The sequence below is a fragment of the Plutella xylostella genome, chromosome 30 (genome assembly GCF_932276165.1).
Source record: "Plutella xylostella chromosome 30, ilPluXylo3.1, whole genome shotgun sequence".
NCBI lineage: Eukaryota > Metazoa > Arthropoda > Insecta > Lepidoptera > Plutellidae > Plutella > Plutella xylostella.
In genome coordinates this window covers 1756110-1768299 of record NC_064010.1, presented here as the reverse complement: position 1 = coordinate 1768299, position 12190 = coordinate 1756110, and the positions used below count along the sequence as shown (strand labels likewise).

General features: G+C 36.5%; 1 protein-coding gene across 1 annotated transcript in view; it reads right to left on the bottom strand.

Annotated features, from left to right (window-relative positions):
* LOC105392392 (protein diaphanous) overlaps positions 1 to 6227 on the bottom strand; it is a 51518-nt gene extending 45291 nt beyond the window's left edge. The window contains exon 1 of the mRNA XM_048631903.1: positions 4915 to 6227. Within this exon, the coding sequence (XP_048487860.1) occupies positions 4915 to 5004 (90 nt within the window). The 5' untranslated portion in view covers positions 5005 to 6227. The remainder of the gene's footprint in view (positions 1 to 4914) is intronic.
* Positions 6228 to 12190: the final 5963 nt, after the last annotated feature.

The following is a 12190-nucleotide window of genomic DNA, read 5'->3' as shown; positions in this document are numbered from 1 at the left end:
TTGGCTGGTATAGTGCCACAAACTTATCTGTTCCGGTGAGAGCTCACGTAAATGTCTAATATTTCTTGATTCTATAAGATTTTAAGTTAGCCTGTAGTGGTAATTCACCCTTTCGGTTTTAATAAATCCATCTAATCTATATCAATATATAATTCATAGGTAAGTTATGAGATATGGATCAATTTAGTTCGCTCTCACCGGAACAGATAAGTTTGTGGCACTGTAGTTACATTTAGTGCCGTCCAGCTGTCATTATCAGTGTCAAAAATAATAATTCCTATACAAATTTCGGCACGCGTGGTTTTTATAGAAATGAGTGCATTTGTAGCATCTAGTGTAATATCCGCTGTGTAGTAGGTCTTTCAAAGCCCAAAAAAACATGTATCGAGCCCGAATCACGTCAGTTAGCTAGTTTAGATACATGACTGCTGTACCATTGGGTCGTCTTATGCTGTGTTCCCAGTAGGTCATTCGTAACTAGCATAGAACAACGCGGACTCTGGCGCACTTGCAAACTGTAAACACTCGATATACTAAGTTTAGCCTCACCCTAAACCTATACACCGTTACAACTCATTCCACAGTTTGCCTACTGGGCTACGCTTCCATATAAACTATCTACGCTAAATATAAAATACAATAGGTACATACATATAGGTATATCTACTGTCTCATGACATCGTGACCAGTGTAAGGTTGGAATGACTAACAGTTGACCTTAAACAGGTTTAGAGCCCACTCAAATATATTTGTTGTGTCTTGTCTCGCTATGCGGGAAAAAGTTATAAATTATTGACCCTTCATTAGAGTCCATGTATCTATTCCAAGTGTGGGTTTTGATAGGAAAAGAAAACGATGATATTATTATACTTATGTATGTATACCTATGGTATAAGGCCACAAGTCAAAAAAATTCAAAAATGTGAATTTTTTAACGATTTCGAAAAAACGGAGAAAGTTAATTTGTCTGTAATGTATGTATTTTTTTAGTGGTGCCCCTATATTGCTACGGAAGCAATGGAGACAATGCGGCTAGTCCGGTACGGTTTATCCTTTATGAACTAATGAGCTAGGCATATTATGAAAATGACAAAATAAATTAATTAAAGATTATGAAAGATACAAAAAATATAGTTTTCAGCATTTAGATCCACTTGCTCAAACATATTAAATCTCGATTTAGTGTCAATTCTCGATTTAAGAAACGTCAATCCATATAAAATTTGACACTAAATCGAGATTTAACACTAAATATAGATTTAATATGTTGGTGCAAGTGGCCCCTAGTTACAATTTAAAGGTGGTGATATAACAAGGGCTAAAACACTAGGCTACGCCTGTCAGCCAGTAAACAGGCTTTTTAACAGTTTTATTAAATACTAGCAGATCCCGCGAGCTTCGCTTCGCCTTAAAAAAATACCCGTGGGAATTCCGGGATAAAAAGTAGCCTATGTTCTTTCTCAGGGTCTAGACCATATGTGTACCAAATTTCATTCAAATCCGTTCAGTAGTTTTGGCGTGAAAGAGTAACAGACAGACAGACAGACACAGTTACTTTCGCATTTATAATATTACTAGCTGTCCCCGCGCGCTTCGCTTCGCCTTAAAAAGTTTTCCCGTGGGAATTCCGGGATAAAAAGTAGCCTATGTTCTTTCCCAGGGTCTAGACCATATGTATACCAAATTTCATTCAAATCCGTTCAGTAGTTTTGGCGTGAAAGAGTAACAGACAGACAGACAGACAGACACAGTTACTTTCCCATTTATAATATTATTTAGGATTTAGGATAAGATTATAACAATTCATTTTATCTTTTGGTGAAATTAAGCATTCTATCCCAGTGCTAGAGGTCATAAATAAACCAATTCACGAAATCGAACTTCAGTCCAAGGTCACTGTTTAATCCGTTGACTAAAAATTCGCAAGTGACTTTGGAATTAGTCATCTTTGGTATGTTGTTAATAATAACGATTACATCATTGGAGTGCAAATTATAGGGTAAAGATTAAGATATTATTAACGATTTTTGGTTGTTTAAAAATTCTTATCAACAACTTCAAAAGAGTAACCCCCTTATTCATAAAAAAGTTAGTGGATGAACTGTTGTATAGTGCCACAATCTTATCTGTTCCGGTGACGGCTTCGCTGTGATCAAATTCAGTGTTGCCATCGATTAAATTTTGCCCATTTGTGGTTTAAACGACAATGCATTTCTGCTATTGCCTATTTTATAATTAGGTACATTCATAAGTATACATAAATCAAAATATTGGGTCGATAGTAAATGAAAGAGCATATTATATATCAAACGACATTTGTTGTATGGAAAATTTGTACACGGCGAACAGAAATAAAATAAGCTCTAATTATGTTCTGATATAGGAGATTAAATCTAGATTACAATGGTATAGGTAATATCAGATCTGTGGGTCGTGGAAATACCGAGATAGACAGACTTAAAAAAAACTATTAATTATTATTTATTTATTTATGAACACTTTATTTTACATTTTCTAAAGTAACAAGAAATAAGAGCAATAAAATTAAAAGAAATTCAGACAATGTACAAAGGATAGTTGAAAAAAGCAATTTCTTCCAGTCAACCCTTGATAGGTTGGGAGAAGATGTCATTAATCATCATTATTTCGTCTAAAATCGCTGCAGATGCGCGAAATTCTTCTTGGTTCCTAAGATTTAAAGTGACATGTCACCTGTAATCAAAGAAAAATTAAGATTATATACTTTTCATTATGACCCATCCCGTGCCCCAGCAGTGGGGACGGGATGGGTCATAATGAAAAGTATGAGATGGGGTGAAAATATTAATAAAATTACATGTGAGTATATGGGTAAAATTATTCTTCATATTTGGCAACACTAACCTGTAGCCGCTGCAACTCGTTCTTCCAATTTTTCAAACGGAATTAAAGGCGTCTGAATACGTTATTCTTCCTGCATAAAAGCCAATATATCTAGTATTACTTTTCTTGCATCACATTTTAGCGCTTTTGGCATTATTTTCACGCAAAAAATCACAAAACAAATTAAATAACGTAGCGTCAGCCTCTTCGCAGAAATTGACAACTCAAATAACGCACAGAGTATGAAATGACGTTTGACAATGACGTCTCGTTGTTGCACATTTTGACCACCGGAACAGATAAGATTGTGGCACTATATCGCTCTTTGACAGAGAACAATTTGTTCTTTGACAGTCATTTGGTCATTTAGGACATTTTGAGATCCATCTCTTTTACTAATTTGAAATGTAGCGTAGCTGATGATAGATAGAAGGAAAAACTATCGCTTTTCTAATAATGGGGTGTCTTGGCATAGGTCTTTTAGTACTTAAAAGGATGCCTCAACAACTAATGTATCTAGTAATGTATGTTTTTGCGAAATAAATTCATTTCCATATTTTTTTTTCTAAAGTCACCTCTCGCCTACACGCTAACCATTAAAATCTAAACAAACACGCTACGTACGTAGATATGTACATGTAGTAAAATACTATACTTTGAATATTACTATGATGTCACAGAATGACCTCATAATCCACTGCTTCAGGACTTTAAGCACTAGACTAAAGTCTGGTACTAAACATGTAATACCAGTAAATATGGTTGGATGGGTGTCTGCACCCACTTTTCGCCAGAGTGTTATGTTAGTCCCAATGTAATAGGGGGCGGGCCTATTGCCATTTTACGGGTACATCCAAGACCTGAGAACAACTATCTGTGTTTAAACAAATATCTGCCCCAGCCGGGAATCGAACCCGGGACCATCGGCTCAGTAGTCAGGGTCACTAACCACTACGCCATTCGGTCGGTTATTAATTTATTATATTATAAATTATGTATTTTTAACCAGAAACTCATACAGAAACCCACTTTTGAAGGCAAAGCGTAGCTCGCGTAAGGAAAGTTTATTAAAATTGGGTCATCAAATAACCATATTTGAAAAGTGTCACAGAAGGGATTTATGAAAAAAAACTTCAACTTGTTTAGTTTTTCCACCGCAGGAATGCTGTCGCCCTAGAAACACTGGGCGGCCTAGTCTAGGTCATGTCTAGTGCGTCTAGAACATTAACAAGACCTAGCTGCAAAAAGTTGAACAATTTTTATGGTTTTATTTTTGCAACTCAATTAAAAGGCATGAACAAGAAGTGTATATCTCGCTTAACTATTGCGGGTATGGTAGAACCAGCTTCTCACGGGGAAGATAATCTAGTGGAACTTTGGCAGCACTATCGAGTGGGCCTTTCAGCTTCTGACCAATTACATTTAAGGGAGAAAAAATGGCGACTGAACCAACGAGTAACGAACCGAGAGAGTTGGTAGCTCAGTCGGGTAAGCGCCCGCTTCTCACGTATAGAGATACGGGTTCCAATCCTGGCGCTGACATGTAGGTACCATAAGTGCAATGTATACCATCGCTCTTACGGTGAAGGAAAACATCGTGAAGAAACTTGCATATCTAGATTTAGCATAACCAGATATATGTGAACACACCAACCGGCAGTGGACCAGCGTCGTGGGAAATGGTCCAAGCTTAGGAAGGCAGTTTAGACCTTGGGGATATGCACAAATGTTCCACTCGAGAGAGCCAGGTGCAGGTACTTACACCCCCATAGAGAACAGAACAGAAGAAGATAGTAGACGGTCGAATGGCGTAGTGGTTAGTGGCCCTGACTGCTATGCCGAAGGTCCCGGGTTCGATTCCGGGCTGGGGCAGATATTTGTTTAAAGACAGATATTTGTGCTCGGATCTTGGGTGTTGATATTTATATTTAATATGTATTTGTGTAGATATATCAGCTGTCCGATACCCATAACACAGGCTCTGCCTAGCTTGGGGTCGGATGTCCGTGTGTGAGATGTCCCCACACATTATTATTATTATTATAGTCTCACCTTAGCCCTATTCTTCTTCCACGTATCCTTACGCCTCAGCCGAACTGGCATGCTGTGGTATTTGGACCTGTTAGACTCCTCTTCAGACATCGTGGGCTAACTTTACACTTGTTTTAATCAAAAACTGTGCATCACTTTTGTTTCAGGTAGGACTTATCACTTAACTTGTGGAGCACTTGCAATTGTTTTTAGAATTAATTATTCTTCTAGTTATAGCTCTGTGTTCGTTAGCAGCTCAGTTAAAAGTCTGTTGGTTGCGAACCCAGAGTAAGTATCTGCCCAAATAGATATTGGTATCTTTCACGATTGTTTAACATGCCATGCGTATTGTATTCCAATTCAATGTTATGTATTTTTGTCTGGGATCCCACAATCCGTTTCAAATACAACAGAAAACATTTGAGTTATTCTGTATTTACATACACGTTAACACTAATCACTTCACTACACTTCACGTTTTTCACAGCGAATGCCATATGGAAAACTCCAAAACTAACTCAAAGTTTAAAGTAAAATATCTCGATATCCAATCCAGCGATTTTCACAAATCTTTTACTGTATTAATTCCGAGTTAAATCACCAAAAGTTGACTAAATTGAGGTTTAGAATAAGTAAAAATTATGAGCAAAAACGTTTGCTGAAAAATACAATGACTGTTTCCTTCGAAAGAGCACTGTAGACTGAAGTGTCGATATAAAAAAAACCTTACAATCTTTCAGCAGCTGATAACAATGCAAACATAGTTTATCTTTACAATGGTTTGCTGATTGTCAGTAATTTCGATTATACACCAATACGTAAATAGTACAAAAGAGGCGTGTTCTACAGTGTACAGTCTACAAAACAGTTATCCGACCACCTGGTTTAGGTTTTTGAATGAAATTTACGTCTAAGTATGAATCTAGTGTATACTAAAATTAGATTTGTGGTTAAACAAATCCGTTTCGGGAATGGTACACGGGACCTCTGGCGCTTCAGTCGACACACTAACCACTACACTGCAGTGTTTAAAACCAAAAACGCATAACAATGGCTGACATAGTTTGAATTACACAAGTTTAGTTTACAAACTCAACGCTTAACTACTGTGGAATTCTTGATTTGATGTTGTACATTGTACAAAATTGTTTATTAACTAAGTTATTGTTCTGAGATACCTCGATTTTGTGCCCATACTTTACAAGTGTCTGTTGCTAAAGTCTGTTTTTTAACCGCCAATAGATATCAATACGTCATTTAATCGAGGGACAATCGACTGTTGGTTTAGTACAGGTTTGATAGTTTATCGAAAACTATAAAAGTTTACGTTTTCCCGCAGACAAAGTGCTCTCTCTAGCGGAAACTATCATTAAACTTTTGACAGATAATGTGTGCAGATGACAGGAAATGTAAACTTTTTTCGTTTTCAAAAATTGCAAAACCCGTACTTGAGGGGCTGTTGATGAACCGTACACAATCTGTCAATCCTAACAAATATTATAAATGCGAAAGTAACTGTGTCTGTCTGTCTGTCTGTTACTCTTTCACGCCAAAACTACTGAACGGATTTGAATGAAATTTGGTATACATACGGTTTAGACCCTGGGAAAGAACATAGGCTACTTTTTATCCCGGAATTCCCACGGGAAAACTTTTTAAGGCGAAGCGAAGCGCGCGGGAACAGCTAGTTAGTATATGCGATAAAAAACAGACTAGACTTTTAAAAAGTATAGTAGATTAACTTACCGGCATGCTTACTTAGTTTTCTTTAAAGTGTATAAATGTTTTAAACACATATTTAAAACAACGTCATCCACTACACTCACTGTCCACTGAGACAAACATACTGGCGAAGCAAAACTTACGATATTGTGTACACAACATTAATAACTTGTAAAAGGTATATTATATTATTTATTAATACAGGTGTTGAAATATAATTTACATAACAATCTTCTTCTTATCGTGAGACGACCGAATGGCGTAGTGGTTAGTGACTACTGAGCCGAAGGTCCCGGGTCCGATTCCCGGCTGGGGCAGATATTTGTTTAAACACAGACATTTGTTCTCGGGTCTTGGATGTGCCCGTAAAATGGCAATAGGCCCGCCCCCTATTACATTGGGACTAACATAACACTCTGGCGAAAAGTGGGTGCAGCAATGCACCTCTGCCTACCCCGCAAGGGAGTACATTTAGTACAAGGTGTGAGTGTTTGTGTGTTGTTGTGTTGTTCTTATCGTGTCGGTAAGAAAGACAGAGCTAGGCTAGGGTTGGTAGCCGTGGCGAAAGGATTGGCCAGTCAGATTAGCGTCAGTCGCTTACTGCCTAGGGTACGCCGAACGTACAGTCAGCTGCATAAGTAGCTGCACATTTTTGTACCTTGTCAAACTCACAAACTGCCTATTTATTCATTCAGACATTGACATCTAGGTAGTTTGACAAGGAACAAAAGTGTATAGCTACTAAGGCAGCTGACCGTACATAGGTATGTAACTGAGGTGCCTATATGTATAAGGAACACCACACAATTCGTTAACCGTACTTGAGAATGATAAGCTAATTTATTAATTTACTAAGGTAAAATGTAGCATTTCAATGTAGAATTCTTTTTATTCGGTTAATAATATAATAAAAATATTATGTGGGGACATCTCACACACGGCCATCCTACCCCAAGCTAGGCAGAGCCTGTATTAAGGGTATCAGCTGATATATCTACACAAATACATAGAATTAGATAGATACATATCAAATATAAATATCAACACCCAAGACCCGAGTACAAATATCTGTCACTAAACAAATTTTTGCCCCAGCCGGGAATCGTACCCGGGACCTTCGGCTTAGCAGTCAGGGTCACTAACCACTACACCAGTCGGCCGTCAAGGTTCAATAGGTTTTTCGTTACAAAAAACGTCTGAAAACTCATTTTATAGAACTTCGTAAAGAAAACTCGAGTGCCCAATATTAATTAAGAATGCACATATTCTAGAATTCTTGTAGTGTCTCTCAGGTCTCACTAGAGTAAGTTCAGAGCAAAAAAATACACGTAAAAGTGATAGTCTTAGGTAACCTGAGGCTGCAGTATGTTACAATAAACTGTAGTAATTAAAAATAGCACCTACCCGTTAGCAATTACGGTTGGTTTCCGTTTAGGCAGGTGTAGAGCCACAGTTAGGTCATTGATAAGAGCCAAGGTCAAATACTTGTGTATAGTTCTTGCATTTACTGAAGTATAGTATGTTTATCATGCACTAGCTGTTGCCTGCGAGCTTCACCTTTGTTTTTCCGGGGGAATCCCGAGATAAAAGCCCGGTGTCAGCTTCTTGTATACATACCAAATCGTGAAAATCGGTTTACAGTGCTCCAAAATTGATAATGCGCATAGAAATCTTTGACAGATCGGTTGTTTTCGATTATGTGACACATGATATTGACTCCTATTCCTTTCGAACAAGGTGCAAAATGCAAGTGTTTTTTTAAGGCTCTTACGATTTAATGATTCGGTGTGAAGATCTTCATGTGCATTATTAATTTTGGACAAGTGTACTAGATTTTACGTGAAAGATTATCAACTATCAAACATACAAGCAAACTTTCTCGGTTATCGGTTTTACGCCATATATACCTATGTATAACCGGCCATTGCCACTTAATTAGGCATATACAATAAAAATAAAACAGAATAACAATATAAAGTAAAGTTAATGACACGCAATAACTACGAAATACTATAAAACGTACTGTGATGGAAATAACAGTTATCTAGAATGAAAAAAAAACACTTTAATGTTTTAATAATAAATAATGCATGGCTTAATTTTGTAACTGCATCATATTTTGAAATGCTTTTTGTTGGCCTATATAATATATATGTTATTATAACAAATTGAGTAAATATCTATGATAATTAATATGTGTAAAAAAGTTTAGGCTGGAATATTCAATCAGTAGTCTTATTTCATTTCATGTCTAGGACTGTTTGGCGTGGAGGACACACTGCCAAACCTAGTGTGGGACACCCTTCAGCCTGCAGTATGATAAATACAGCAGAGGGTCTCTAGTCTCTACAAAATCTAGTTTATATTACTTCATCATTTCATTTACAAATAAGTCTATGACAAGTTAAATGTAACATTGTATCGTTGTCCACGAGTTTATGAGTCATTTTTATAAGTACAAAGCTTGTTAAACTCCTGTTCGGGATAAATGTACCTAATGTAAAGTCGAATAATATAATTTGTGTTTGATTAAGGGTGAATTCGTCCAAACATCACGTTACACGAGAATAACTATACCGGAATAAAATTTATACGCGAGTAAATATCTAGGATAAGTACATTTGCATTCTACCAAGTTATACCATGATTAAATTGAATGAACGAGGAACGAAACTGTAATGCAACTAAAATAAAAATAGCTGCGTTTCAAAGCATGCAATAGAAATGACATGCCAACTTAGTTTGAATGGATTATAAAAGTATGAAATTGTTTATGTTTTAATATTTTATTCGCTGTTGTTATTCTGAGACTTTGCCTTTTAACGTACTTTTGTTTATGTTTTGACAGATGTGTTTATATGTCATTATGACGGTTTTCTAATCAGCTGATGTGCTGCCGCCATTACAAAATTACTCTCGGATAAGCTCGTTACACGGTCAATTTTGGCGGTATAACATTTTATTCTTGGGATAATCTAGTTATCTTGGTTTCAGGTTTGGTAGAATGCAAAATCTGCTTACTCGCGAGTAACTGGTACTTTACTCGTGAGTAAAAAGTTACTCGACGTTGGTCGAATCCGCCCTAAATGGCATAGCTAGCGTACTAACTAGCTCTACTGTTAGCTCTTCTGGTTACTTTTATTTAACCTATTTTAAGTTTTACTATCAGCTGTTTAATTCTTTATTATTAGTGCCAATTTCACCATAGTGGGTTAGAGCATAACCAGGGATTATTGCTTGACTTTTAACACATCTGTCAAGAATTTAATTGGGGATGACGTATAATTGATCAACCTTTCCCTGGTTACGATCTAACTGACTATGGAGAAATTGAAGCTTAACCTAATAGGTTAACAAATTTCAAAATAAACACTTACAACAGTAAAAAGGGGTGCATGAAAGGAACCTCCTCGCGGTGCACCCTGGGTTAATCGAAAGATTGGCTAATCCTTTCCCCACAGTGAAATGAATGTGAATCACTTCAATGGTGAGCCACCTAAAAGGCATTTTTCAGCGCCGCGTCTTTAGAGATAAATTATGTAGTAGGTACTTACAAAGCCGCTCTTCGCTTTCTCATGGCGCGACATTTTTCTTTCCTTTGCATTCAGATGAACCATTCTGTAAAAGATAATGTGTAAAATCAGACAAATTTAAAATACCTTTGTATCTAGTTCAGCTATCAAGGAATCTAGCTAGATACATACATAGAAATAGAGTATTAGGGGTGGTCATAAATATAAAATATAAAAAAGCTACATAATCACAATAGTTCGGTAGGCTGGAAGTAATACCTTTTTTGCAATAAGCTCGCCATTTTATGCACATAAGTTATGTTTGTAAAACCTGTGGCATAAAACTTTTCAGTTGAAGGACGATAAAATAATATTTTGCTAGAAAATACCTACATCAACGTGGTGGGAAATGGTCCAAGCTTAGGAAGGCAGTTTAGACCCTGGGGATATGCACAAAGATTCCACTCGAGAGAGCCAGGTACACATACTTACACCCCCACAGAAAATAGAATAGGATAGAATACCTACATCAATAAGTCTAAACTCCCTTCCTAATCTTGGACCATTTCCCGCCATGCTGGTCCACTGCGGGTTTTTTTTTATTTTATTTTATTTTGGCTTCAAACAGTCATATGGAAACAAAATATACGTGCTATCTTAAATCTATAGTTATAGACTTGGAGGGCTGAAAGGTTGGTGGGTTAACCTATTTAGACTTTCCTCACATTGGTTTCCTTTATCATAAGAGTGATGGTACACATTGTACTTAAATTCTGACGAAGTTATCGGTGCGTTCAAGTGTGGGATTAGAACCCGCACTTCTGGTGTGCGAAGTGGGTTGATGTACCCACCCTTTATTTTAAGGTATTTTGCCTAGGCGGCCTACAGAACACGTTTACCCCATCGGTCATCGGTTCTTCGACAGATGTAACCAGCCCACTGCCACTTAAGCTTACTAACTCGGTGAGCTATGTCGGTGACTTTAGTTCTCTGTTGTATTACTTCGTTCCGGAATGAAACCCGCGGAACTTCATATATTTATTTATAAACTCAAACTTATAATTTTTTTATATATATTTCCATAAATACCTGTCTAATCTCGTTGATAAGGTGGTAAACAATCAATGACCTTGTTCTATTATTACCATTATTTTGTTAAGGCCACATTTGGAATATGACATACTTTTGAGAGTTTATAGTGTGTTGGAAGATACATTGGTCTGGGAGCATTATTTATTGATCACAATATAAGGATTGTACATTTTTTGAGAGTTTGAGCTACCATTGTATGAGTATTATTGGTGAAAATAAACAAAACACAATTTACAATGCCCAGGTTATCTATCTCTTACGATTAGAAACAAGCCAATGTTCATAATAGTAATAATCTAATGTTAAAACTGCATTCTTACAAAGATGCTATTAGTACAAGATTGCCTCGAACATACTAAGATGGTATTAAAACAACATTATTATGATAAATTCTAACCAAAAGCCATTGTGGTTTATAAACATACAAACAATATAATATTATCCGTTTATACGCATCGGAAAGGAATCCTAACGGTTGTAAGAGGTAGGCACGGTGGCAATTGATCAGCCAGCGACCTCAAATAAACTTAGGCGCCAGTTTTTCTGCATAAAAACGTTAAAACATGAAGCATCTAAGTGCTTTGAGGGAAGTTGATGTCATTCATACCATAACCTCTCAGAAAAGTTTTGTACGCATCCGTTATCAACGTTTATGAATAAGATAAGATAGTAGATATTATTTACCACAAGAAATACGTAGATTTAACATCAAATAACTTCACAATTTACACATTTTGATAAAAACATGATAACACAAACATCAACGGACACTTCACACACATACGCAACAAATAGTGATGTGACACGTTCAGAATTTATACAATCATAATCGGCAAAGAATAGTGCTGTACTTAAAATTTAATAAATCTACAAAAAGGCGGTTACATTTAAAAAGGAGTTGCTGATAAATCCAGAATTTGAGAATTTGAATACCTTTCTATTCTTCTAATTTTCTGACATCTTACATTTTA